Here is a 27,608-nt window from a genome sequence, read left to right as displayed (position 1 = left end):
TATATATATATATATATATATATATATATATATATATATATATATATATATACATACATATATATATATATATATATATATATATATATATATATATATATATATATATATATATATATATATATATATATATATATATAAGCAACACAGACACAACCATAGAAAATACTCAATGTAAACAAAATTCGAAAAATCACATTGCTAGGAAGTTGTGACTGTGTTCAAGAGTGAGCGATGCTCAGGTAGTGTGGTTTTACCGGCCTTGGTGGGTATGAGCACTTTGCATAATTTACAAACCACATTGGTCTGACTACGGTCCGTTTGAAAAAAAATCCAAAAAACTGTGACACTGTCGATGTGACTTTTCCTGTTTTATTGTCAATTTCTCCACTCTTTGCAGCACTCATTTTTAGTTTCTCTCCTCACTCCTTGCAAAGAGTCAACCATGAGACAAGATGGCACAACCAAACTTGATAGTTGATACTGTATCCTGATTGGCTTAGCATGTCACTCCCACTGATTATTGATCACTTCCTGCGTTGCTCGCTTACCAGAGGCTAGTGCCTCTGTACATGCCACCAACCTTGCCTTGTAACTTCTGGTTTCTTCAGACGAAGAAAAAAAATATATTATCGAACGCTTTAACAAACACATTTTTATTGTTATTAATTACGTGTCTATCATGATATATGTTGATATCGTTCACCCAGCCCTGTGAACATATCATAATCACATCAGATTGAGAGTGAGATAAAACTAACCCCACTTTATATGGATGGCATGCATGCTTTACAGTTGCGATGGAGAGGCATGCCTTAAAGAATATGGCAGTGCATTGTAAGAATTGCATTGAATAACATGACATTCTTGTATTTTGCTTCCAGCAACCCTTCAATCCACCCTTCCATGTATTTCCCTTTGCCTACTTTCATGAGACAGCAGCAGTGATAGACTTCAGAGGGGAAGCATGGCTCAGATTAACGTTTTTAATCCAAAAGCCTGGATTATAGGTTTTGTATTTTATTGCTAGCCTCAACATTCCAGCAGTAGCTCTTTGTCAGATAGTTGTCAGTCTGAGGTGTGTAAGTGTAATTATCTGTTTGCTGTGCTCAAGGGGGTCCTTGTGGAGCGTTTTGGAGAGATGTTTGACAGAGTGGAGCTGCTGTTTGAGACTAATTAACTCAAGTGTATGAAAGCTTGCCAACATAACACTGCATCAGAACTAAGGCTCAGCAGCATCATCAGCATCATTGTCATCTGCCTATGGGCAATTTGCCCTCATCTCCACAGCCATTTGTATACACAGTTGTCACTGTCCTCTCCCCATCACGGTCACACAACCTCCTCTAAAAACAGCCACGGTATTTGCTGTGCTTCCTGCAAAATGCCGTCAGGGTTGGTTATAAAATGTGCATCATAAAGTAGTAATCAAAGAAGAAGAACATAACTGCTTATGTCATTGTTGTGAGTGCGGTTCCACCAGAAGACTTCCTCCCTAATTATGTATTGTTTGAGTGTTGTGTTGTACTCCCAATGTTTCCTTTGAGTTCAGGTAGACACCAACAATTCAGTTCAGGATACAGTGCCGTTAGTTCTTGTTGGAGTGAAAATATTGTGGACCGTAATCCCTTGCCACCGTGATCCCTTGCCACTTCACAGTTCACCTACTATAGTCTCAGTGCGTTGGGGAGTTTGAAGGTGTACTTTCATGATTTTTTTTTCTACATTTAAAAACACCTCCTTGTGGTCTACATAACATGTAATGGTGGTTCTTTAAAGAAAAATATGCATAGGTTTTGTTTACAGACCTATTTTCAAGCCACTTTTTTGCCCCCTTTCAAAACAGCTCCTTTTGAGAGGTGGAGTTGTTAGATGCAAATAAACCTCTCCTCATCACGCCCCCTCACTACCGCCCGTTATCTTTTTTTTTTTAGTTTTTTAGCTTTCTTGCTTTTATTGTACACTATGGACATCGGTGATCGCTACCGGTTATCTGTTTTGAGTGACTTTCACCCCAACACAACATCACAGATGATATAGCGATATCAGTGGCTCATTGTGGTTTGTTGTCTGCACTAAGGAGGGAGGCAATGCTGACGAACGAGAGAGACGAAGGAAACATGGCTTACGTACAGGTCTGGAACTATACACGTTGGCTAAGGTTAAACTTCTACCGAGTCGTAACAATTCTAATGCTAGAACCTGGACATATGCATGTGTATATTGACAACAATAAAAGGCTGTTCTATTCTATATCATGTAAACAACTCAGTGACACGGCTAATTCGAGTTGTAAACAATTAGATGCTCAAGACTATAAGGTACGCTACGTTCTACATCACGAACATAATAACGGATTATATAACTTACTCGTCCATTGCCAAACGCAGAGTAGTCACGGATCCAATTAAAATTAGTTTTTAAGAAAATCATTCTTTGTTTTGCCGGAGGACGGGGATGCTTTTTTCTTACAGTAGAAGGCTTAGCTAGCTACAAAACTACTCGAGCTAACATTGCTAATGTAACTTTCATATATTTCTAACTTACTGTTATTAGTTTTCCTTTCATTGTCTCCTCCATTGCCATAGATAGTCGTCACCAAGCCCGCCATTAAAATAAGTTTTTTGGAAAGTCCATCATTTGGTGAAAGTTTGTGGGTGAAGCAGGACACTTCTTGGCACACACTCAAAGCGACTTCTTCCGAGTTAAAGGCACATTGCCAAGAAACAAAAAAAGTTAGCCAGGCACTCCTTACTTCTTCAGATGAGACTGGAGGTTTGAATAGTGTCTTGTGTTGGAAAATACAACCAACAACAGCATTTTTGTTCTTCGAGTCAAATTATGGGCATTGTGCCGTCTAAACTACAGATCTCGGTAGATTTGTACCATATATGGATAATCTGCTGACGATGTTCCCAATTGGTGACGTCACTAACTGTGCACATTCCAAATGGGCCGTTTGGAGGAAGTAGATAGGAAGGCAAAATTGTTTTAAATATCTCCGCAATGCCTCCACACTTTGGTTTCAAATATTCAGGACTTATGCAGATCCCAAATGCAGCAAGTACCAATTTGTAAGGAAAGTTGGTTTTGCATGATAGTATAGAATTATTGAGTATAAAAATTGAGTATCCAATTAAGTTTTCGTGCAAAAATTATGTAGGCTTAGAGTGTTAGGGATGTTATGATAAAAACATGTCATATCACTGTTATTGTGAACAAACATATCACAGTTATCATCATTATCGTGGTATTGTTGAATGTGCTCAAAAGTACTTCTATACACGGAAATCATTTGACTTTTGGATATAACTAAAATGAATAGACCCACTGTTAGAAAGCCCATTATTTTACAGGTTTTGTGTTTCTTATGCTTCACTGATAAAATCATCTAGAACGGGAGGTTTGAAAGGTAACCCCCACGATAATTGAGGGAACACTAATTATTTCCCCTGTCGATGTTTTTAACCCTCCCTGCCCCCCCTCCACGCACACACACACACGCACGCACGCACAATTCAATGTTGTATGCATGCTTGTAAAAAAATCACAGCTGCTTGTGAATCACATAACAAATGTCAACAAACAGCCGATTATCATTACAGCATTTTGTAATATTTTAGGCTTATCATGCTAATGACCTCCCAAAACAGCTAAGGCCACGAGATTAGGTGAGCTATGTGAGGAGGAATTTTCAACTTTTTGTTGGAAGCTGAAGTGATTTCCGGCAAACAGGAAACTGAGTGTTTTCCTGTGGGTGCTGTGGCTGCTCTTGCTTACATCCTGCCTTAGGCTGTCAAGGAGTGCAGGAACACTAACCTGAAGATTTGTAAGGGCTTACCTCACACTTGCCCCTCTCTTTGCTGCTAGCCTACATTTTTTTTATCGAATATGCAAATAATACATCAGCCCCTTAAATGTGAATGGTAGATATCTCTGTGTTGCTTTTTATTGATATGACTTCTTTTTTCCCCTTAAATATTTGTATTTGATATAAACCCACTGTATGTATGTATTCCTGTGGTTCTACTAAGAAGACGGTGGTTAGATGGTAGATTCTATAAAACAGGTCATAGTGGATTATTGGAAGACTTGCATTGTGCTTAGAAATGTCACTTTAGGGCTGCAACGATTAGTTAACATTGTCGACAAATGTCGAGAATACAATTTGTTGTCGACAATAGTCGTGACGTCATCACTCATGTTTTTTCTGGGCGGAAAAGCCCAAAGACAATGCGAGTGATAACATGTAAAGTTTGCGGATATTTCCTCTTATTCTTGTTAAAAACATACATACCTTGCTCATTTTGCAACACATACATTGTGTTCATGGCAGTACATCTGTGATATGCGAGAATTTAAAGCGGGGACATGATGTAGGACATTTGGAAGGAGGATGCGTTCTCAACCTCGGGAAGAGCGTTGGCTTTTACCTTGCGAGCTAGCTAACAAGAGTGAGACAAAGTGGTGTGAAAAATAACTCATTTTAGCCAAAGTCAGCCAGCTAAACGTTTTCTACATCAATTCAAGTACGTTTTAAAGCTGCATCAATTTGCAATGTTGTAAAAAAAAAAAGGCACCTTAACAAATGCGAACCACGCGCGCACACACACACACACACACACACACACACACACACACACACACACACACACACACACACACACACACACACACACACACACACACACACAGAGACTGACAGGCACCAATGCGGAGTCATCATAATATTAAACATACAATATATTAAATAACCAACTTTTTAAGAATTCTACACATTGAGTCTATTTGCAATGCCGTAAAAAAAAGCACTTTAACAAATGCAAACTGCTTGAACACACACACACACACACACACACACACACACACACACACACACACACACACACACACACACACACACACACACACACACACACACACGGAGGTATCATAACATTAAACATACAATCTATTAAATAGCCAACATTTTAAGAATGAATCAAAGATAGAAATTTACACATTGAGTCTATTAGAGTGCTAAAACTGCCAAGAGTTAATCAATATTCAATGTACCAGTGTGCAGATTTTAAAAAATCATAAAATGCTTTTCTTTTTGAGGAAGTTAGATTTTGTGTTTTGTTGTTTGTTTTCGTTGCTGCTATTTTATCCATCCGTCCATCCATTTTCCACCGCTTGTCCCTTTTGGGGTTGCCGAAGGCGGGGTACACCCTGGACGAGTCTCCACCGCATCACAGGGCCAACACAGATAGACGGACAACATTCACACTCACATTCACACACTAGGGCCAATTTAGTGTTGCCAATCAACCTATCCCCAGGTGCATGTTTTTGGCGGTGGGAGGAAGCCGGACTACCCGGACGGAACCCACGCAGTCACGGGGAGAACATGCAAACTCCACACAGAAAGATCTCGAGCCCGGGATTGAACCCAGGACTACTCAGGACTTTCGTATTGTGAGGCACATACACTAACCCCTGTGCCACTGTGCTGCCCGCTGCTATTTTAATCGTTTTTAAATACATAAATAATGTTAATTGTTTTGGGGGTTTTTTAACACTTTGCCTTTCCTTTCTTTTAAATGGGCAACATTTTATTAGTCATTTTCAATGTACCCTGCCTACTGCCCGAATGCAGCTGAGATGAGATGAGAGGCTCCAGCACCCCCCGCAACCCCGAAAAGGGACAAGCAGTAGCAAAAGGATGGATGTATTTTAATTGTTATAACAGCTGAATGAGCAGCATAGTTACACTATAAATAAATATTAATGAATGAAATAGTCATCTTTGTAGCACGGAAGCACATGTGTAAAATAACTTAAGCAGCATTTAGAAGACGATTGGAAAAATTAGAGCCATTACATATGTGTACGCTTTATTATCCGATTAGTCGACTAATCTTTAAGACGATGGTTGACTAATCGATTATCAAAATATTCATTAGTTGCAGTCCTATGTCATTTATCTGTATATATAGCACTAGCACTAGTATCTGATTTGTTTATTAAAAAGAAAGCTTCTTTGATGTGAGAACAAAATCTGCTGCACAGGATTGTGATAATTATCAAAGTTGTGTATTCGGTGTTCTGAAGTTAAGTGTGTGACTCATATCTTTGTGGCTGTTTTTGTGACGCACTTTATTTGACCTTTTACTTGGGTGTCGAATGGATATGATGTTCTTGACACTTTCCACCTGTTTTGTGCGAGTTTCCTTAGGAACCCAAATAAATATGCTGTCACTGATTTGTTGTCTTAATGGCTTTCCGCAATGGGTTGTTGTCCATCGTGCCAGCCATCCATCAGTTTTCTACCGCTTGTCTCGGGCAACATTTTTTTATTCACTTCATCAGTATGCTCAAAGTAAGTGGATCATCCTTAGACGAGCCCGAGGTATATTTTATCACCTTTACTAGACTCTCTGTTAAATGACAGGCAATGCTAAGCCAAGGCAGGCTTGAACAAAGAGGCCCTGTGCATCATGACGTGTGTGTGTGTGTGTGTGTGTGTGTGTGTGTGTGTGTGTGTGTGTGTGTGTGTGTGTGTGTGTGTGTGTGTGTGTGTGTGTGTGTGTGTGTGTGTGTGTGTGTGTGTGTGTGTGTGTGTGTGTGTGTGTGTGTGTGTGTGCGTGTGTGTGTGTGTGCGCGCGCGTGTGGTTTGATAGCTGCTCTTTGTTTCCCAGCTCCTGGCCCTGCTGGCCGGAGTTCGGGCCAGACTAATATTGAAGTATAAATACACTACTGCCATTAGTTTGGGCAACATCAAGCACACCATTGTTATACACTACTCTGCCACTTTCAGGGTAAACCCTGTCCTTTAGAATTGTTGTATTTTTTGTGTTGTTTATAAAATTAGGTACAGTCATGTTTGTTTTGGCAACACAGGGTTTGTGATCTTTGCTACAGTGTAGCCTGTAATGTTCCGATAACAAGATACATGGTTTCAAAACAGGCACATTTTGACACACTCAGAGTATTGATCCTTTTCCCAAATGTTAAATACATTTTATCTTAACATGTGCATTTAAAAAAACACAATTGCACTGTACAATCGTGCCACCCTAAAAAAATGATTGGTTAAAATAAATTGAAAAGGTAATCATTCATCCATTACCATGATGAGGAGCTTATTTAGACTGTCTCTGCTGGGTTTGTAGTCAAGTGCACTCCATTTTTGCCTCAATTGCTATATGGTGTAATGAATCAACACACTACTACACAATCTACAAATCTTAAAACTCTGTTAATTGAATGTTATGCCAGTGCTTACTTCTGAGTCCCATTTTAATGATAGGAGCATTGTAGTGTACATTTGACGAAGTGCAACTGAATTTTGATAGTTTTGATTCTCCTGAGTCACTTGCGCTATGACTGGCTTTCTGTAAGACCCTACCAGCAAGGTTAATGTACTGTGCATGTGTATTGCTTGGTTGCACACTACATCACGTCTGGTTGCTGTTGCCTTGGACTCATGCTATTGGGGGGCAATTAAGCTTATACGTAGCAGGAAGCCTTGTAAAAGTAGAGCTACAATATAGTTAATGTGTGAAAATCGGAGTTCCTAAAAACAACCAAAAAACACACAGAAAGGTGGCTCCTCTGCTGAGCTTATAACTCTCGTAAAATGTATCAGGTAGTTGAGAGTCTGAACATGTACATGTTTGCATTGATCGCTTAGTCAAAGTCTGCATGCATCTGAAAATAAACTGTAAACGGCTGTTGTTTTAATTCATTTGCTTTTCTTATTCTCCTAATACTTACAGTACGTATGCACAGTTCCAATTAAAACAATTGACATAGAATGGATGTGTGTTGTTAAGTGCATATACAATGTTTAACATGAAGAAAACCTTGCTAAGTAGTATTAATAAACTAGATTAATAAATCTATTTTAGGGTACATATCCCATATTAACAACAAACACTAAATTCATATCACTAAATATTGTTGTAACTAGGGCTGGGTATTACTTCCTAAATTGATTGGATTTCGATTCATAAGGTTCTGACTCAATTCATTATGATTTGATTCACTCTGCGCTTGAATGAGATCCATTATGCAAAAACATTTTTTTTACCAATAGGTACCTGTTTTTGTGTATTTGGGATCTGCATAGGTCCTGAAAATTCAAAATCAAACCATTGAGGCTTGGCGGAGGTATTTATAAAACAATCTCGCCTTCCTTCATACTTTCTCTAGACAAACCGTTTGGAATTTGCCCTATTTGTGACGTTTTTCTCATTGGTGACATCAGCAGATTTACCTGAAGAGCTTTGCACTAGTCCCCCATCGTAGTCCGAAGTTGTACTCAATAAATTTATTATTTTTCTCTATCCTCTTGTTGTGGGGCTGACTGGCTTGAACATGCACATGCATCCTCCGCTGTTTCCATTTCTAATACAAAGTAGCGCATAGTTCTAACTTGACTCGATATAAAAAAGCGGTATAAACTACGCTATGGCTGACGGGGAGAAGACGCAGTTGAGGTGGAGACACGTAAATAAGACAGCTCACATAACGGGGCATCCTGAAAAGACGGTCAGCAAGCGGCTTGAAGACGGTCTGTAAATCATAATCTTTGCAAAATTTTGACTAAAGAACCACCATTAAATGTTATGTAGACCAATGTTTTTCAACCACTGTGCCGCGGCACACTAGTGTACCGTGAGATACAGTCTGGTGTGCCGTGGGAGATTATCTAATTTCCCCTATTTGGGTTAAAAATATTTTTTGCAAACCAGTAATTATAATACGCAAATAATGTGTTGTTGAGTGTCGGTGCTGTCTAGAGCTCGGCAGAGTAACCATGTAATACTCTTCCATATCAGTAGGTGGCAGCCGGTAGCTACCGGTAATTGCTTTGTAGATGTCGGAAACAGCGGGAGGCAGTGTGTAGGTAAAAAGGTATCTAATGCTTAAACCAAAAATAAACAAAAGGTGAGTGCCCCTAAGAAAAGGCATTGAAGCTTAGGGAAGACTATGCAGAACGAAACTAAAACTGAACTGGCTACAAAGTAAACAAAAACAGAATGCTGGACGACAGCAAAGACTTACTGTGGAGCAAAGACGCCGTCCACAATGTACCTCCGAACATGACAATCAACAATATCCCCACAAAGAAGGATTAAAAACAACTGAAATATTCTTGATTGCTAAAACAAAGTATATGCGGGAAATATCGCTCAAAGGAAGACATGAAACTGCTACAGGAAAATACCAAAAAAAGACAAAAAGCTACCAAAATAAGAGCGCAAGACAAGAACTAAAACACGACACACAGGAAAACAGCAAAAAACTCAAAATAAGACACGGCGTGATGTGACAGGTCGTGACAGTACACCTACTTTGAGACAAGAGCTATAGTGATGCATGGTTGGTTATGGTTTAAAGTCGTATCCAACGACTTTTTACTGTCAACTGAGTTTAGTTATTTAATGTTTTCTGGTGGTGGTGTGCCTCCGGATTTTTTCAAAGCAAAAATGTGCCTTGGCTCAAAAAAGGTTGAAAAACACTGATGTAGACCACAATAAATGTTTTTAAATGTTATTTTTTTTCTCATCTCCATAGACAACTTCGGACAATTTCAACTTCAACATTAAACAAGACTGTGTCAAAGTAATACAAATAAATATAAGTAACCAATATCAATCAGAAATGTGTTTTATTTTCTATAATGTTAGTGCATCGGTACACGGCTCCCTGGATCGACCCAAATGTAAAATAAACCGGCTAATGGCCCGAGAACAAAGTTATGAATTGGTTTAATTTATGTGCTAATACTGCTGAAATCCCTCTCTGCTCTGCATAGCACTCTTGTTACATCTCACCCACTGTGTGTTTATATGTCTCTCACTTCCGTGAAACTCTCATGAGACCTGTCACAGTAACGTAAATGTGCGACATTAACACAATTAAGTCTACCATTTGGAAGATATTTGGATTGTTTAAGAAAAACTGTAAACTTGATAAAACTGTTCCCATATGGAAAGACTGTAATACAGCACTGAATTACCGCGGTGGCATGACTAAACTCAATACGCACCCGGTGGAAAGACATAGGGAAGAAACCAGTGATAAGAATGTTAGTACTGCTAGCTCAAATACTCATAAGGACAAAGACACAGACATACAAGGTTTCATTCAACTAAAAATTGGTCAACAAAGCTAGAGGTAAAGTTATTTTCAGCTTGAGACAAGGTATTAACCTCTTCAATAGTCCGTTTAATTGTTACAGACTTGAGACCGTAGTGTGTTTTGTCGAATGATACATACATACATACAAGCCTTGGTACAAGATACTAAGTCGACAGTATGTTACCAACAAATGTGTGCCAGAGCTGTATAATAAAGTAAAAGATAAAGTCATTTTGTGCCAGTAATGAAAATGTAATATTAAATATGTTTTCATTGTGAGAGGGGCTTTCCAAAGTGCTTTGAGTGTAATGTATTTATAAACACAATGACATGGTATGTCGTGTCAAAAGCAACACACATAATTGTTTGCTGGTCTTCTGTAAAGTATATTTATCCTAATATAAACAGTGCCAAATTTATAGAATTGACCTGGAATCAATTGTAACCTAAAATTAAAGTCTACTTTAAACCACAAAGTTGATTGAACCTTGATTGCATCAAATTGAGTCAGATTGAATCGGATCAAATTTAGCCATCTGCGTTTAAATTAATCCTGAAATTTATGGCGAAGTTGGTAGAGTGGCCGTGCCAGCAATCGGAGGGTTGCTGGTTACTGGGGTTCAATCCCCACCTTCTACCATCCTAGTCACGTCCGTTGTGTCCTTGGGCAAGACACTTCACCCTTGCTCCTGATGGGTGCTGGCTAGCGCCTTGCATGGCAGCTCCCGCCATCAGTGTGTGAATGTGTGTGTGAATGGGTGAATGTGGAAATACTGTCAAAGCGCTTTGAGTGCCTTGAAGGTAGAAAAGCGCTATACAAGTATAACCCATTTATCATTTATAAATATGTTTAGTCATGTGCTAACTAACAATAAACTATGCTGCTCATCAGGCTGTGACAAAAATAAAAATACTATAAACCATTAAATAAAAACTAACGTATTACCTTTAGCCCATTTAAGAGCAAGAACAGTATACTGTCCATTTTTTAGAAAAACAAAGGACAGTCAATTTAGCAGCAATACTTTCAAAAACTAGGACAGGCAAAGTGTTGACAAAAATAAAGCATACAGTTTTTATGAAATCAAACGACAGTGTTAGGGTTTTGTTGTTAGTTTTTATTGCTGCTATTTTGACTATCTAGCTTCCTCAAAAAGAAAAGCGTATTTTGTGATGACTTGTTTAGAACACACAAGTATTTAGATAAAGTTCTCTCTTTTGTTGGCTAATTCGGTAGCAAGCAAGTTATCTTCGAGAAGAGTCGGCGACTGCATCCTCCAGATATCCAACATGCCTATGCTTTAAATGCTCCCGCATCACAGACCTACTGCCATGACAGGTCTACTTTGCAAATTGAACAAGTTATTCATGCATAAGGTGAAATGTTCCTATACTTTCAATGTTTTCAGCTGCTATGTTGTTTCCGGTAACCACACTCATTTTGTTGCTGCTAGTCACCAGTCGCGCTGACTTGTGCATGTTCGTTTGCGTCAGGGTAAACACGTGCGACGACGTCACTGACTATTGTGGACAAATTAATTTGTCGGCGACACATTTTATCATTGATTTATGTCGATGAATCGTTGCACCTCTCGTTATAAGCAAATCGCTTGACAAGACCGATAAACATTGATCGCAAGGCATTCAACAATGTACTTACCAATGCGCGAATCAGTTTAATAACTCAATTCCCAATTAATGGACCCCACTCCAGCTATTTATTTTTATTTTTACAATATCTTGTATATTCATATCTGTGCAGATAAATAACGTATTGAATTTTTTCCCCCGATTCTGAAACTGGAAATGCCACTCGGTCTTGGAGTAGCAACCCAGCAAAAAGGTGTGGTTGTGACTGTTGGGTACAGCAATAGATGCTTTACAGAAAATGTTCATTTGTGTACTATACAGTCGTGGTCAAAAGTTTACATACACTTGTAAAGAACATAATGTCATGGCTGTTTTGAGTTTCCAATAATTTCTACAACTCTTATATTTTTGTGATAGAGTGATTGGAGCACATACTTGTTGGTCACAAAAAACATTCATGAAGTTTGGTTATTTTATGAATTTATTATGGGTCTACTGAAAATGTGACCAAATCGGCTGGGTCAAAAGTATACATACAGCAATGTTAATATTTGGTTACATGTCCCTTGGAAAGTTTCACTGCAATGAGGCGCTTTTGGTAGCCATCCACAAGCTTCTGGCAAGCTTCTGGTTAAATTTGTGACCACTCCTCTTCACAAAATTGGTGCAATTCAGCTAAATTGGTTGGTTTTCTGACATGGACTTGTTTCTTCAGCATTGTCCACACGTTTAAGTCAGGACTTTGGGAAGGCCATTCTAAAACCTTAATTATAGCCTGATTTAGCCATTCCTTTACCACTTTTGACATGTGTATGGGGTCATTGTCCTGTTGGAACACCCAACTGCGCCCAAGACCCAATCTCCGGGCTGATGATTTTCTGTTGTCCTGAAGAATTTGGAGGTAATCCTCCTTTTTCATTGTCCCATTTACTCTCTGTAAAGCACCAGTTCCATTGGCAGCAAATCAGGCCCAGAGCATAATACTACCACCACCATGCTTGATGGTAGGCTTGGTGTTCCTGGGATTATAGGCCTCACCTTTTCTCCTTCAAACATATTGCTGGGTATTCTGGCCAAACAGCTCAATTGTTGTTTCATCCAACCACAGAACTTTCCTCCAGAAAGTCTTATCTTTGTCCATGTGATGTCAGATGAAACAAAAATTGAGCTGTGTGGCCACAGCCATGACATTATGTCCTTCACAAGTGTATGTAAACTTTTGACCACGACTGCATGTGTGTGTCCCTAATGAGTTTCAGGCCGCATTTTTTTGTAATTAGTAAAACAAGTCATTGACTGTTCATTTTGTCTTCATCCTGCACTCTGCCTATCAGCACAGCCCCACAGTTCAAGGCTACCTGCCTGTCTGACCTCCTGCTCACATGACCATTGTTGTTTCTCATGGTGTCGCTCCCCTCGGTGGGCCTGAACTGTTAGATGAATTAACGTGTGAACGGATGGCTGCGTATATCTCAAAACACTTCAGAGAAATGGATGTGTTGGGGAATGTCAGAGGGAGCTGTGGCTAAATGGGTCATGTCCCGTCACACAATGGCAGCATTACTGTGAGAGTTGTAGTGGCAGACATGGGAGGGGAGAAGCCAGGGGCATGGGTAGTTTTTGAGGATACCCAAGCTCTTTGCGGCAATTATGGACACAAATAACATCCACACAGAGCTGCTATGGAAATTAGGGTCAAAGGGTTAACTGTGTATTCAATAGGGTGAGGCCAACTGATTGATTGTTGCAAATGAGGGAAATGACAAGCACAAAAACAGTAGGTGCAGCATCAGTTCATATTTTTACTGTATAATTTCTTACACCGAAAGCATTGGTTGCATGAGTCAAATGTTTTGTGTTGTTACAGCTTGGAGATTTGCTCTCACAGGGCGTCTTCCCAATTGAGGAGAAATGTTTGCTATTTTTAAAATTGCCTAATCTTCCAACAGTTTGTTGATCTGTTATCAAAAAGCTGCAAACTGATTTCTACCAACAAATGTAAATTAGGAAGTGTCTTTTTTCTCCTGTTTTTGTTTACTTGTAGGCCCTTGGGTAACGTTTTCTTTTTTTGGCTGGGAATGCTTTGTCCACATGATGGGTGGCTTCTTGCATATCTTGATGTGGTCTTTGTAAACAAGCAAGGTTGACACAATTTCCTTGTAAGAGAGACTTTCTTGTTCAAGTAGACCAGTATGTAGCCACATAAAGATGCTGCATCCATGTTCTGTTAAAATATTTAGCGGGTACTGTCTATCTGTGTTGGCCCTGCGATGAGGTTGCGACTTGTCCAGGGTGTATCCCGCCTTCCGCCCGAATGCAGCTGGGATAGGCTTCAGCACCCCTGCGACCCCGAACGGGACTAACGGTAGAAAATGGATGGCTGGGTGGATAAATGCACAATTGCACACTTTTGCCCCAGTCACCATAAATTTGCGGTTCAAAGACATGTATCATATCTATGACCGAACTATGTGGATATTATAGGTGGGGAAAAATGATCGATTCTCCGATGCATCACGATTAGAACATGGCCGATTTACGAATCAATGAATAAATGTCCAAACATCAAATATTTATGTATGTTAAATAAAGTAATAGACGGTTCTAAAATGCGGCATTAGTGCTAATGTTTTTTAAACGTTAGGTCTAGGTTTGGTTCCAACTAACCAAAAAGAACTATTAGCTAATATTCTTTTTACGTAATGTGTTGGCTGGGTCAGCGCGGCGGACACACACGGAGGAGGGAGGAGAGGACAAGCTATGTTAGCCGCGTGCTAAGCTAGTTTGAATGTGAAGTAGTAAAACAACAAAAGAATAAATTTACTGTACACTTCAACAGAAGGCTAATAGGAAGAGAAAATTAGCGTGTTGATTAATAAGTCAGGAGACACAATAATATCCACACAGTACGGCAATAGTCTGTCAGCCATAGATATGAGTGAGCAGATTGACGACACGTCTTTGAGCCGCAAGTTTATGGCGACTGGGGCCAAAGTGTGCATCTGTGCATTCATTCATCCATCCATCCATTTTCTACTGCTTGTCCAGTTCGGGGTCGCGGGGGTGCTGGACCCTATCCCAGCTGCATTCAGGCAGAAGGTGGGGTACACCCTGGACAGGTCGCCACCTCATTCTGAACATTCAGTGGTTTTAGAAGGCACAACATTTTAATCATAGATGCCTGCTAGACAAGTAGTTCTAAAATAGTTTGTTTATTTTTTCACTTAGCAGTCTACTGCAGTTCTCACGTATCTCGTCTACCACATTTACAGTACAAGCCAGAAGTTTGGACACACCTTCTCATTCAATGCGTTTTTTTTTCATGACTATTTACATTGTAGATTGTCACTGACGGCATCACAACTATGAATGTGGAGTTAAGTACTTAACAAAAAAAGGTGAAATAACTGAAAACATGTTTTATATTCTAGTTTCTTCGAAATAGCCACCATTTGCTCTGATTACTGCTTTGCACACTCTTGGCATTCTCTCGATGAGCTTCAAGAGGTAGTCACCTGAAATGGTTTTCACTTCACAGGTGTCATAGTTTTGATGTCTTCAATGATAATCTACAATGTAAATAGTCATGAAAATAAAGAAAACACATTTAAATCAGAAGGTGTGTCCAAACTTTTGGCCTGTACTGTATATCTAAACTTTGTCCACTAAATACCTGAAATGACACAATACTGCATACATCGGTAGCCAAAGGAAGAGCCTATTCCTGATATTATTAATCATGAAATGTAATACATTTAGAATACATAATAATAATAATATACAATATACTAACAATATACAATATAATAACATACAATATAATTTATTATAGATGTATAAATAACCGATTTATAATCGAATCGTAGCCGCCCAAATGTAATCGTAATATAATTTTGAGGTGCTCAAAGATTCTCACCTTTACTGTCAGCATAAGCGCTACAGCTGGTCGCACATCTGATCGGCCCTGATTCGAAGTGGGCACTCGGCAAAAGTAAGGAGAGAAAGGTATTTCAAGTTTATTAATGCATTTCTTGTTCAAGCCTATGAAAACGTCCCCGATTTTGGCATTAGTAGCAACAGTAATGTCTAACTTAACGTCTTGTGTGTCTTCAAATTTGTTTGGGCATGTGTGTTTTGCATGTTTTTGCCGTGTTTTTGTGGGTTTTCTCCGGGTACTCAGGCCTCGTCCCACATTCCACAAATATGCAGTTAGGTTCATCGGAGACTCTAAATTGTCCATAGGTATGAATGTGAGTGTGAATGATTGTTTGTCTATCGATATGTGCCCTGCAATTGGCCCGGTTAATTTTCGTTAGCCTGTCAATGAGCTTGTCCATTATACGTTAGCAGTAAGCTAGCAGCATTAGATCCAACCTTTATCCTGTATAATTGTTATATACCGTATTTGTCCAAACTGTATTATTTAATGTGATTCCAACATGTATGTGCACTTCATGTGTATATGTAATGTACTTTCCTTTGTGAAGTGAAGTGAAATGAATTATATTTATATAGCGCTTTTCTCTAGTTACTCAAAACGCTTTACATAGTAAAACCCAATATCTAAGTTACATTTAAACCAGTGTGGGTGGCACTGGGCGCAGGTGGGTGAATGAGTGATGAGTGAAAGCAAGTGTCTTGCCAAAGGACACAACCGCAGTGACTAGGATGGCGGAAGCGGGGATCGAACCTGGAGGTGAAGTGAATTATATTTATATAGTGCTTTTCTCTAGTGACTCAAACGCTTTTACATATCTAAGTTACATTTTTAAACCAGAGTGGGTGGCACTGGGAGCAGGTGGGTAAAGTGTCTTGCCCAAGGACACAACGGCAGTGACTAGGTTGGCAGAAGCGGGGATCGAACGTGGAACCCTCAAGTTGCTGGCACGGCCACTCTACCAACCAAGCTTTATCGCCCCACATTTGTGTGCTTATTTTACATGTAGTGACTTGATTGTGTAAAATATCAATAAACTACATCAAGTTATTTTTTCCATCTCCAATTTAAAATACCGTTTACATATTTGGCAAACTAAATTCAAATATTCAGGGAGGGCAGAATATAGTGCAGCCTGTGTTACATTTTACAATAAGCAGCAATAATTGAAAAATAGAGCAAAACGATATAGTATAAGAAAACATATATGTTAATAATAGTAACTAATAACACATATTTGTTTTTATATACATGTATTAGATTTGTTTAGCTTTTTAAAGAAAATATATGCCTCATTGCTGATTAAATTTATCAGACATGATATACTGTATATTATGACATCACATTGGTCACACCCCTAGCCACAACCTCACCGCCACAAGTATATTGGCAATCAGGGGAAAACCCTGATTTATAACACCATCTGTTGCATGTTCTTTCCGACATTGGAATGGGGTTAAATGTATTAATGATGAGAGCTGTAGTATCAGTAATGACTATAGGGCTGAAGATGTTGGAAGACTGATTAAGTATTGTGGTGGTATTATCACAACACTCAGGTGGCTAAATATTGCACTGTTATTTTGAAGGCCTGATTATGACAGTGGTAATTAATGTGCAGTCTGCCATGTGCAGTGGTGTTGGTATCGTTTCTTCTTCCTTAGTCACATTGGACAGTAATCAGCATTTCGCCGCAGACAGCTGTAGCCTCACTCCCTTCAGGCAGACACAACCGCCAGAAGTGGTGCTTCATCAGCTGGAAGGGAGCAATGTAGAAATTACATGTAAAGGAAATGCATGTCACTCAGTTAAAATGTTAGTTTCAGCCCTAATTATCACATTGTTGCAAAGAGCCTCTTAAGTAGGAGAGAGTACATTAAAGCAAAGATAAACAGATGCAATCATGCTAATAGAGACCATGTGACGTTTGAAATTTTGAAAATGAGTGAAAGTAATACATAGATGCTCGTCTATTGTTGGATTACTCCTTGACAGACAGGTCACCACATTAATTCATCTTTGCTGCAGCTCTCTCTGATGACCCAGCCAGGAATAATATGAGCATGTTCACTCTGTTTTTGAAATCACACTCAAATCTCTCGAGGCTATTTACTCACGCTGCTGTCATTCAAAATATTTTAACATATGGACTTGAGGGTCTCCAGTCATGCAAATGAACAATGGAGATTGCCTACTTTTATACTATTCCTTTTTTGAGAGGGTTTTGGTTTCTAGTGTAGAGCAAAACAATATCCATCCGCTCACACTTAATACTCAGTGACCTTCTGCGTGTAATCACACATCTTGTTTCGTATGATGACTGTTTTTTATGCAAGCCTGCACAGTAACTTAAGTATGCTTGATATCAAGTGGATGTGATGCAATTCTAATGTAATGTATTTATATTTGTTATTTTTGGTCTTGTGAGATCTGTTGTGTGTTTGTGTTTTTTAGAGGCTGCATTATTTTTAATTGTGGTGTAATGGCTGTTATTTTCTGATTTATAGCACAAAAGTTTAACTACAAAGCTCAATGAAGATGTTCCAAAGAAATGCAAATTACATTAGTTAATAGCTTTCCAGTTATTTTGATACTCGACTAGATTATCTATCTGCAGATCATATCATAATGAACATTTGCGTCTTTTTTCTTCTGTTGCAGAGTGCAGCGATGGAGGAAACAGTCATCTGGGAACAGCACACAGTGACCCTTCACAGGGTAGGTGTTTACAGCACTATAATTCACTCAGCAATTAATGTTTTATATTGTCTTTTTTAGTCTTTCCACCAGTCTATAGTGTCTTAACTGCAAGGTAGTTGCTCTCATCTCCCTCGATACTACACTATGTCCTCTCCCTAATCATGTGTCTTCCCTCTGCTTACTGAGAGGACCAGCTGTAGGAGCAGGATGTATGGTACTGGAACAATAGTTAGGGAGCCCAGATGGCAGGAAACAAGGCTAAGGAAGACCGGCATCAGCATCCACTTCCTTACAACTTATTTTCTCTTCCTTCCTGCTCAGGGCAAAGCGGGAACTGTATGACACTCTTATTTTTTGTTTAATGTCGTCAAACTTCATTGCCATGGACTACACCCATTAAAGCCCAGTAGACGAGATTGTTCACTATGTTAGGTATCAACATCTGTATTGGCCTACATACACTATAAGCAAAAAAAAAGTATTGGGAGATTTGGTCTTTACAACAAAGGAAGAGAGTATGGAAAAACATTGAGTAGGTCCTGGCTTACCAGCTTTCGTTTAGTTTTTACCTAAATTGTAGTGTGGTGTTAAGGTCAGGGTTCTGTGCAGACTGACAGATCTTTCACACCAAACTCTTCTAAGCGTGCATTCATGACCCTAGCTTTGTCCACTGGGACACAATCATGTTGGAACAGAAAATGCTCTCCCTTAACTGCTCTCATAAGAGCTGTATACTATACTATGCCCTCTACCTAAATAAAACTGAAACTTTACTTTGTTCAAGCTACTGCATCTCCCCTCAAGTCTTTGGGCGCTGCACACTTTGAAAACCCCTAGTGTGGAGTACCTGTCTAGACTGGCCCGGTTGTTGTAATCTAATTAGTTAGCCGCTTTAGTGAGGCTGAAGGAGAAGCGCGTTGTTGGCTGCAATTCCTAGATTTCTGGCTCACCTCTGATGCTGTGGGGGAAAGTTTACATCACATGGCCAGTTTCCGTAGAGCTGCAATACATTTCCAGTTAACTGTACATAACTAATAGCTATATTGAAAATCTTCTTTGATAGAGCATGTTTAAATTGTATCAGTGTTGAACGTCGTTCTTTGTGTGTCCAGGCTCCTGGATTTGGGTTTGGTATTGCCATCTCGGGTGGGCGAGACAACCCACACTTCCAAAGCGGGGAGACATCCATTGTAATATCTGATGTTCTAAAAGGAGGTCCGGCTGAGGGATTATTGCAGTAAGTGTCTTTCTCAGATCAAGTTGTTTAACCACATCAGTATTCCATATTTATGCATTGATTTGTGGCAGCCACATATTTGGACCGCCACAACTAGATTTGGCGCAACTTGTTACACCCTCACTTATAAACTCATTAAATTGGGCTGTCTAAATACAATTTGAAGTTACAACTTATTGCCGTAAATGACAAAACTCTGCTTTTTAACACACCTTTTATCAGGCTGCAGCTATTGATAATTTTAGTTATCAAGTAATCTACCGATTCATTTGTGCGATTAATCAAGTAATTAAATAAAGCACACTCCATAGCAACTCTATAACAAATGTTCTGCTTCTCACAGCCTTCATTATTTTTTATAATAAATGCACATCATCATCATTAAATTAGCACTTTTAACATGTGTCTTTTAATAAAAATTTATAAATAAACCCTCCACCATTCAGCACCACGCAGATCACTGCTCTAACACGCCATTTTTCTCATGTGTGCTCCATTGCAGCGACTGTGCAGTATCAATTCCGAGCACTCCATGCGGCCTGAATTGTATCACTTTGTTTTAGTTACATTCATTAAACGATTAATCTAAGCAACACAAAATAAATCAATTAATCGCTCTAAGCCCTAACTTCATGCACACCTGGTCTACCAGAATATCAAGACGTGGTATCAGTTTTGCCAACCTAGCAACTTTGTACCTACTGTATTTTCCGGGCTATAGTTTGCGACAGTATACATTTTAGAAGATAACAAATATGTTTTCATATAATACCCGCACCGGATTATAAGCCGCAGATATATACATTGTGAAATTAATTATTTACACAGAAAACTTTTAAAATCATTATACCTTAATTGTTTCCAAACGGTGCCTGTAATAGGAAAGTAAAATGGCTGATCAAATAAAACAGAAGTCATCGTCATGGACCCACTAGCTGTGGAAGCTAGCTCTACAATCAGCTAAACAGACTCAATAACTCCTTGGTGGCGTTTTGGTGAATTTACTGAGGAATTTGTGAAACTGAAACAATACAAAAAGAATGCCATTGTAAGTTAACAAGACAGACCCATGTAAACATGTTAGTATATTAGCTAATGCTAACAATGCTAGCTTGATTACATTACGGCAGCGTGTACAAATATGCTTTAAATCACTCCTACAGACATCACACGTGGGACGGTATAGTAAGTATGAATTGTTTTAGTGATATTGCAAAACATAAAAACTTTGCTTGGAGTGATGAATGAAGAATCCATATGAGTAGAAACGCTATAGACGACTCAAAAATGGAAAGCCACTTCCAAAACAAAACACTAAACCAAAGGAAATACTGTAGACATTCACCCCGAAATACCTGCAGTGAGCGAAATTGTCTAAAAGATGGCACCATAGCACAAACAGTAACACACCTTTTCAGTGTCTTTGAATGTGTTTTTATGAAAATTATTTGCATTATGGCCGTCAGCAAAGAACAATCCATAAATGAGCCACACAGTTTTAGAAGCCACTGGGTTCAAAGTGTAGGAAAAAAGTGTACGTTATATTTAGTATTTAGACCCCGCCAGATCGTCTTTTTCAAAATGTTCTGGTCTTATTGGACACTTTGGAGACTAACATGAAAGCACGTATTGCTCTTAATGAGCAGTGAGTCCTTCTGTAAATATTAAAAGCACTCAAAGATTTGTGACATAAAGAAACACAAAATTAATTGACAGAAGGAAGGTGATGCATCATTGCCAATTATGCAAATGATAAGAGGATGTTTCTGCCCACGCAACCTAGTGCCACTGATATATAACAGTACTGTGAAAAAATCTAAACACTGCACATACAGTGGAACACTTTTAAGTTGACAATCTGTCTCAGTCGACCAACTCATCAAGTCCTGGTCCATTGTGTTCTTATTATTGCTAAAAAGTGCCAACTTAAGCCGATGTAGACAACTTTTGTTGACATAAAATTTGAGACCCAAAGTGGTCACTTCGTCACTTCTGTAATAATATCAATCTGTTTTTTCCAATGTGTTATAATATTGTTAATTATTATTATTGTTTCTGTTTTAATTGGTTTTATTTTGCATAAGAAGATTTGTGGTTATGTCAAATACAAATAAAAACACATATTTGTTGGAGGGGCAGGAGGAAAGGCACTTCCTCCTACTTTCAAAGCTTTGGCATAGGACCATTGCTTGGCGGTTGAATTCCCTGCTGTTCTTGTATTCCTATTCTACAACTAACAGTATTCCCCCCATTTAGGTGAATTAGTGAAGTCAATTATATTTATATAGCGCTTTTTCTCCAGAAACTCAAAAGGGCTTTGCATAGTAGACCTTTTATCTACATCTAAGCTATATTTAAACCAGTGTGGGTGGCACTCTGAGCTGGGTAAAGTGTCTTGCCCAAGGACACGTTGGCAGTGACAAGGATGGCAGAAGCGGGAGTCGAACTTGGAACCCTCAAGTTGCTGGCACAGCCGCTCTACCATCCGAGCCACGCCGCCCCAAATGTTGCACAAATGGAGGAAAGCTTTGCTGTTGGTTCAAAAAACGTTTTGTATCACCCTTTCACTTCCTATCTCTGGCAATAGTCAGGAGTAAATCTGCAATGAATTGCAATTTTTGTTTTTGTTGCCAACTGCTTATGTTAACGGGAGTCAGCCAATTCAAGGGGCGTCGACTTTAACAGGTTGCACTGTAATTGCTTCATATAAGCCTCTACAACCCTTGGCGAAATGATGACATCACCAGACTTGGAGGATGTCCACTCAGTTGTCTAATTCTGAAGAAAAAAACAAATAATAGACATGACACAAAACCATAGTTATTTCGAATGGTACATTTTTGGCTTTAAGAAGCACTAAAAGAAATCCAGATCAAGTAGTATGAAAAAGCTATGGCATCACTAAATTCTAAGAAAAAATATGGAATCATGAAAAACAAAAAAACACAACACACCACTACAACTTTCTTGCACCAGCTTGCAGTCTCTGAGGCATGGACTAAACGAGTAACAAACAGTACTCTTCATCATTCTAGAGCCAACATTCTCTGAATGCTGTCGTCAGATCAGTGTTACAGGTTAGAGTCTTGTCATGGACTATTTTCTTTTAGTATATGTTTTTTTCTACAAAATTAAACAACTGAATGAACATCCTCCAAGTCTGGTGATTCCCTATTTTTTTTTTACAGGGGTTGTATGAGGTTCTCCTTTTCTATTGCATTATTATAACAGTATGTTTACATTCCAGTAAACTACAGCTATCATTAATGCACTTAATGTTTGATTTTCCAGTGAAAATGATCGCGTGGTCATGGTCAATGCCGTTTCCATGGACAATGTGGAGCATGCATATGCTGTGCAACAACTACGCAAGAGTGGCAAAAATGCAAAGATAGTAAGTTTGACATTTTGACTATTCCCAAGGATTTCCCTGGGATTCATGTTCTGAAGAAATTTGTCATTTTGGTAAGATACCGTTAACTGTCCAATTTCATTTTCAGACTATTCGTAGGAAAAAGAAAGTACAGATCCCTGTTTCTCGGCCTGGAGACCGGGAGACCATGTCAGAGCATGAGGAAGAGGACAGTGATGAGGAGGAAGGCTATGACCATCACAGTGGTCGTGTTGCCCAAAGTGCCCCAAGTGGTGGAGCAAGTGGAGGCACGAGCAGTGGAAGACGACGTAACCGTGAACGTAGCAGCAGCGGTAGACGAGATCACAGTGCCTCACGGGAGCGAAGTGTCTCACCGCGCTCTGATCGGCGTTCACAAGCTTCTTCTGCTCCTACCAGGCCTTCTAAGGTCACTCTTGTCAAGTCGCGGAAACATGAAGGTGGGCAACACAATGTCCAAGAAGTGTATGTTTGGGCCACAAGATTGTTATAAAACTCACACATCCAAATTTGATGTAATAATACGAAGACAATTTTTAATCTGTTAACAGCCATCACTTGATTGTCTGCTAAAATTCTGTTTTGCATTTTAACTCTGAAAGCAGAATATGGACTGCGGTTAGCGAGCCATATCTTTGTGAAGGACATCTCTCCTGAGAGCCTTGCTGCCAGGGATGGGAATATCCAAGAAGGAGATGTTGTTTTGAAGGTGAGATAATTGCAAGTACTAATAATGCATGTTGGTTAAAAAAAAAAAACCATGCACTTCTTCTGTTTTGCCTTGTGCTGTTTTTGTCTGACAAATACACCACATGGTGGGGCTGTTATTAAACCCCAAAGTTTAACCCCAGAAGTCGGATGCACATTAAAGTTGCTATATGTCACTGGCCTAAATGGACCGTTGTCAACCTTTATGCAGATGCCTTACTTTCTATAGTGTTTTAAGCACCATATCCTGATTGGCAACACTAAATTGGCCCTAGTGTGTGAATGTTGTCTATCTGTGTTGACCCTGCGATGAGTTGGTGACTTGTCCAGGGTGTACCCCGCCTTCCGCTCGAGGGCAGCTGAGATAGGCTCCAGCACCCCCCGCGACCCCTAGAGGGACAAGCGGTAGAAAATGGATGGATGGACCCTGCCCTCTTACAGCTTTTAAGAATTAATGACATAACTTCACCTGCACGTAACAGGGGCACGCAATTTAATTGTGTGTGTTCGCTAGCGATTGCGACTTGGATAGCTAACGTCAGCGTTAGTATATTCTGTCATAACAACAACATGACTCCAAATTGTTTGTTGCTTCTCTTGGAATGCTTTTGTGTTTGTGTGTGCGCTAGAGATGCGCGGTTTGCGGGCATAATCCGCGGAGTCCGCGGATCGGGCGGATGAAATTTAAAAAAATTAGATTTTATCCGCGGGTCGGGACGGGTCGGGTGGTTGAAATAAAAAAAAATTAGATTTTAAATAGATTCAGGCGGGTGGCAGTTAAACCAATTCGGAAATATATATACATAGTTAAATGTTGTTACCCACATACGAAAAACGAGCAGGCACCTGCAGCATATGCCACAACAGAAGAAAAAAAAGAAAAAGAGATGGACACTTTTACGGAGCGGAGAAGGGACGCCTCGCCGGGGTCCGGGACCGAGGCCCCTTCCCCCGAGAGGGCCCCACCGGGAGCCGTAGCTGAGGCGATCCGCGAGAAGGGCCCGACGCACGTCCAGGGTCACCACCGCGCCCACCGCACCGACACCCCGCCTCGTCCGCCTTCGCCGCGGCCGGCGTCACGCGCAGCAGGTAAGCAGCTTACCTGCCCGCCACCCCCGTGGCCGGGGGCTCGTAACAGGGGTCACTCCGCGCGCTCCGCTTGCGCAGCTTACCTGCCCGCCACCCCTGTTGCCGGGGGCGCGTAACAGGGGTCACTCCGCGCGCAGTGCGCTCACGAAAGGGGTGGGGCTCACCCTGGTTGATATAGACAGCAGCTAGGACGGTGGCCATGGAAGTCGGAACCCGCTAAGGAGTGTGTAACAACCCACCTGCCGAATCAACTAGCCCTGAAAATGGATGGCGCTGGAGCGTCGGGCCCATATACCCGGCCGTCGCCGGCAGCGAGACGCGCTTGGAGGTGCGCTCAGCGCGGCTCCCATATGATTGCGCACTGGTGTGCGTCTGGGTCGTGACAGCGTGGCACGCGAATGTCTGTGCTGCATTGGATCAGTCTCCTTTCTTTAACAGGCAAAAGCTTTATAACCTCACTAATGCCTTGCATCGTCTATATTAGATATATAACAACGGGCGGGTGCGGGCGGATGCGGTTCTGATCAAATGTTAGATCGGGTGGATTGCGGATGGTTGACGACTTTCTGATGCGGTTGCGGATTAAATAATTGCCTATCCGCGCATCTCTAGTGTGCGCCCTTATTGCGTGTACATTTGACAAGACAGGGTGAGTGCCAAGCCTGAATGCCAAACAAATTCCTTGGGCCAACAAGCAATTTTTAATCAATATAATTAGTAATTGTGTAAAAATATAGTTACCACTGTCCATTTCATAGGAGCAGATCCATTCACATGTTTAAAGATACCATCTTATCCTTCGTAATGGTTGCAACAATCACAACAGTTCTGACCAAGCATGCGGACAATGTTGAATTTCTCCAATTCGTAGCATTTTACTGGTGTTTAATTTCTAGAGCTGTCTTTTACTATGGATTTCTATCAGTCGACAATGGTAAAAACAGACCAATATTTAGACTTTTTCAACCTCAAATAAAAAGGTTATCACACTCAGATTAACAAATAAAAACAGTACAGATTGGATAGTTTAGCCAAATGTTGTTCCCCCAAAAGAAAGTGTTTCCACCTACCTTTTACTATTCTGTCCTGTGTGTTGTATTACTGTACATTTACCCAAAATAATAGATGTTTCAGCTCTGGCGGAGTGCCATAAAGACGACCAAACTGGACTATCTAGAACAGTGGTTCTTAACCTTGTTGGCGGTACCGAACCCCACCAGTTTCATATGTTTCATTCACCGAACCCTTCTTTAGTGAAAAATATATATAGTTTTTTTTTTTTCAAATTCAAGACAAAGTTAAGTTTTTTTACCGGTGCACAAAATGAACCGTGCATGAACATCACCTTGTTCAAAGAACAACACAAACACAGTGCATGAACTCACAACAAATTACACACCTGCAAATCAGATGGAAAATTAGGGGGGAAATTGTTTGGGGGTATGAATAATAGGGAGAAGTTTTTATTTACATGATGAGTTGGGTGTGTCTTGACCTCAGCGACGGCGGCTCCGCCGAACCCCTGAGGCCGACTCACCGAACCCCTAGGGTTCGATCGAATCCAGGTTAAGAACCACTGATCTAGAAGAAGTAAAACAGTCGTATTTGTTTATGTTTACAATGTCCGACTATTCGACTGCAAGTTTGAAAGTTGAATCAGACACCTCCAAATCGAATTGTCAAATAGTGGACTATTCTAAGACTTACATTTTCATTTTCACATTGCTTTTCTTTGACATACTTCCCCCAGAAGAGTCTGCTTCACGCTCGGGAGACATAAAGCAGGCTAAAGTTAGAAAAGTTAACAAAAAATAACTAAAGTGACATTGTCTTTTCTCCGTGTAGCGACTCACAACTATGCATTATTTCGCATTAATTTTTTTGCTCACATAACCAGTTCTCTTTTTGTTTTTGTAAAGTATAAATCATTTACCGTTTGGGGGTACATTGTAACACAAGGACCACCTTTATGTTTTTGGGTGAACTGACACATCCCCAATGCTTCCTAATATGGATGGTTCTGTAGTTGCTCATGTACATCGTAGTTTACAGCCAAGCTGTGACCTAATGCTGATCCACCCCCTCTCCATCACCAGATCAATGGCACAGTTACTGAGAACCTATCTTTGATAGATGCCAAGAAGCTGATTGAGAGGTCAAAGGGCAAGTTAAAAATGGTTGTGCAAAGAGATGACCGTGCCACGCTACTAAACATTCCTGACTTAGATGACAGTGTTGGATCAGCCAATAACTCTGACAGAGATGGTAAGTTAAACCTTGTACAATACAAGCTTTTTGTCTTTGTTGTTGTATAGAAATTGTATTTACTTTCCACAGACATTTCAGAAATACATTCATTGACATCAGACCATTCTAATCCCTCCCATGGCCGCGGTCGATCACGCTCACCAGACAAGAATGAGCCATCTGATCATCTCCGGCTCTCACCTCGGCAGATCACCAATGGCAGGTAACGCAAAGTACTGATTTAAACACGTGTGATGCATCTGTCACACAGGCGTGGTGATCCATCCACACTTCCACTGCGGCACACGCATGCATCTTTTTTTTTACACCCACAGGTTGTGTGCTGACTTTGCACCAAGAATGCATATTGCAGTAGATGAAGACATAGCATGCATAAACCATCAAACTCCCTCTGGACTGATCACAGACTTTTAAAATGCCTCCCCCACACTTTGGGGTCTTGGGATAAGGCAGGCTATTGATTATCTTCTCGTTTATACCAGCTTCTATGTTTGTTTAGGACTCTTGAAACCATTTTAACCAACAAAGAAGCAACTTTACACTCTGCATGGTTGTCA

The 27,608-nt window shown here is 40.1% G+C and overlaps 1 protein-coding gene across 20 annotated transcripts in view; it reads left to right on the top strand.

Moving 5' to 3' along the window:
- The window catches only part of LOC133615995 (tight junction protein 1-like), a 304,853-nt gene that overhangs the window by 226,428 nt on the left and 50,817 nt on the right, over positions 1-27,608 (top strand). For 10 of the 20 annotated variants that reach the window (XM_061974969.2, XM_072914759.1, XM_072914762.1 and 7 more), the window contains 7 exons: positions 18,320-18,376; positions 19,471-19,595; positions 22,887-22,989; positions 23,096-23,426; positions 23,589-23,695; positions 26,880-27,048; positions 27,121-27,253. In XM_061974969.2, the coding sequence (XP_061830953.1) occupies positions 18,320-18,376; positions 19,471-19,595; positions 22,887-22,989; positions 23,096-23,426; positions 23,589-23,695; positions 26,880-27,048; positions 27,121-27,253 (1,025 nt within the window). The remainder of the gene's footprint in view (positions 1-18,319; positions 18,377-19,470; positions 19,596-22,886; positions 22,990-23,095; positions 23,427-23,588; positions 23,696-26,879; positions 27,049-27,120; positions 27,254-27,608) is intronic. The other 10 variants (XM_061974970.2, XM_061974971.2, XM_072914763.1 and 7 more) reach the window with 2 other exon arrangements.

The sequence above is a fragment of the Nerophis lumbriciformis genome, linkage group LG15 (assembly GCF_033978685.3).
Source record: "Nerophis lumbriciformis linkage group LG15, RoL_Nlum_v2.1, whole genome shotgun sequence".
NCBI lineage: Eukaryota > Metazoa > Chordata > Actinopteri > Syngnathiformes > Syngnathidae > Nerophis > Nerophis lumbriciformis.
This window is presented reverse-complemented; position numbering and strand designations above follow the sequence as displayed.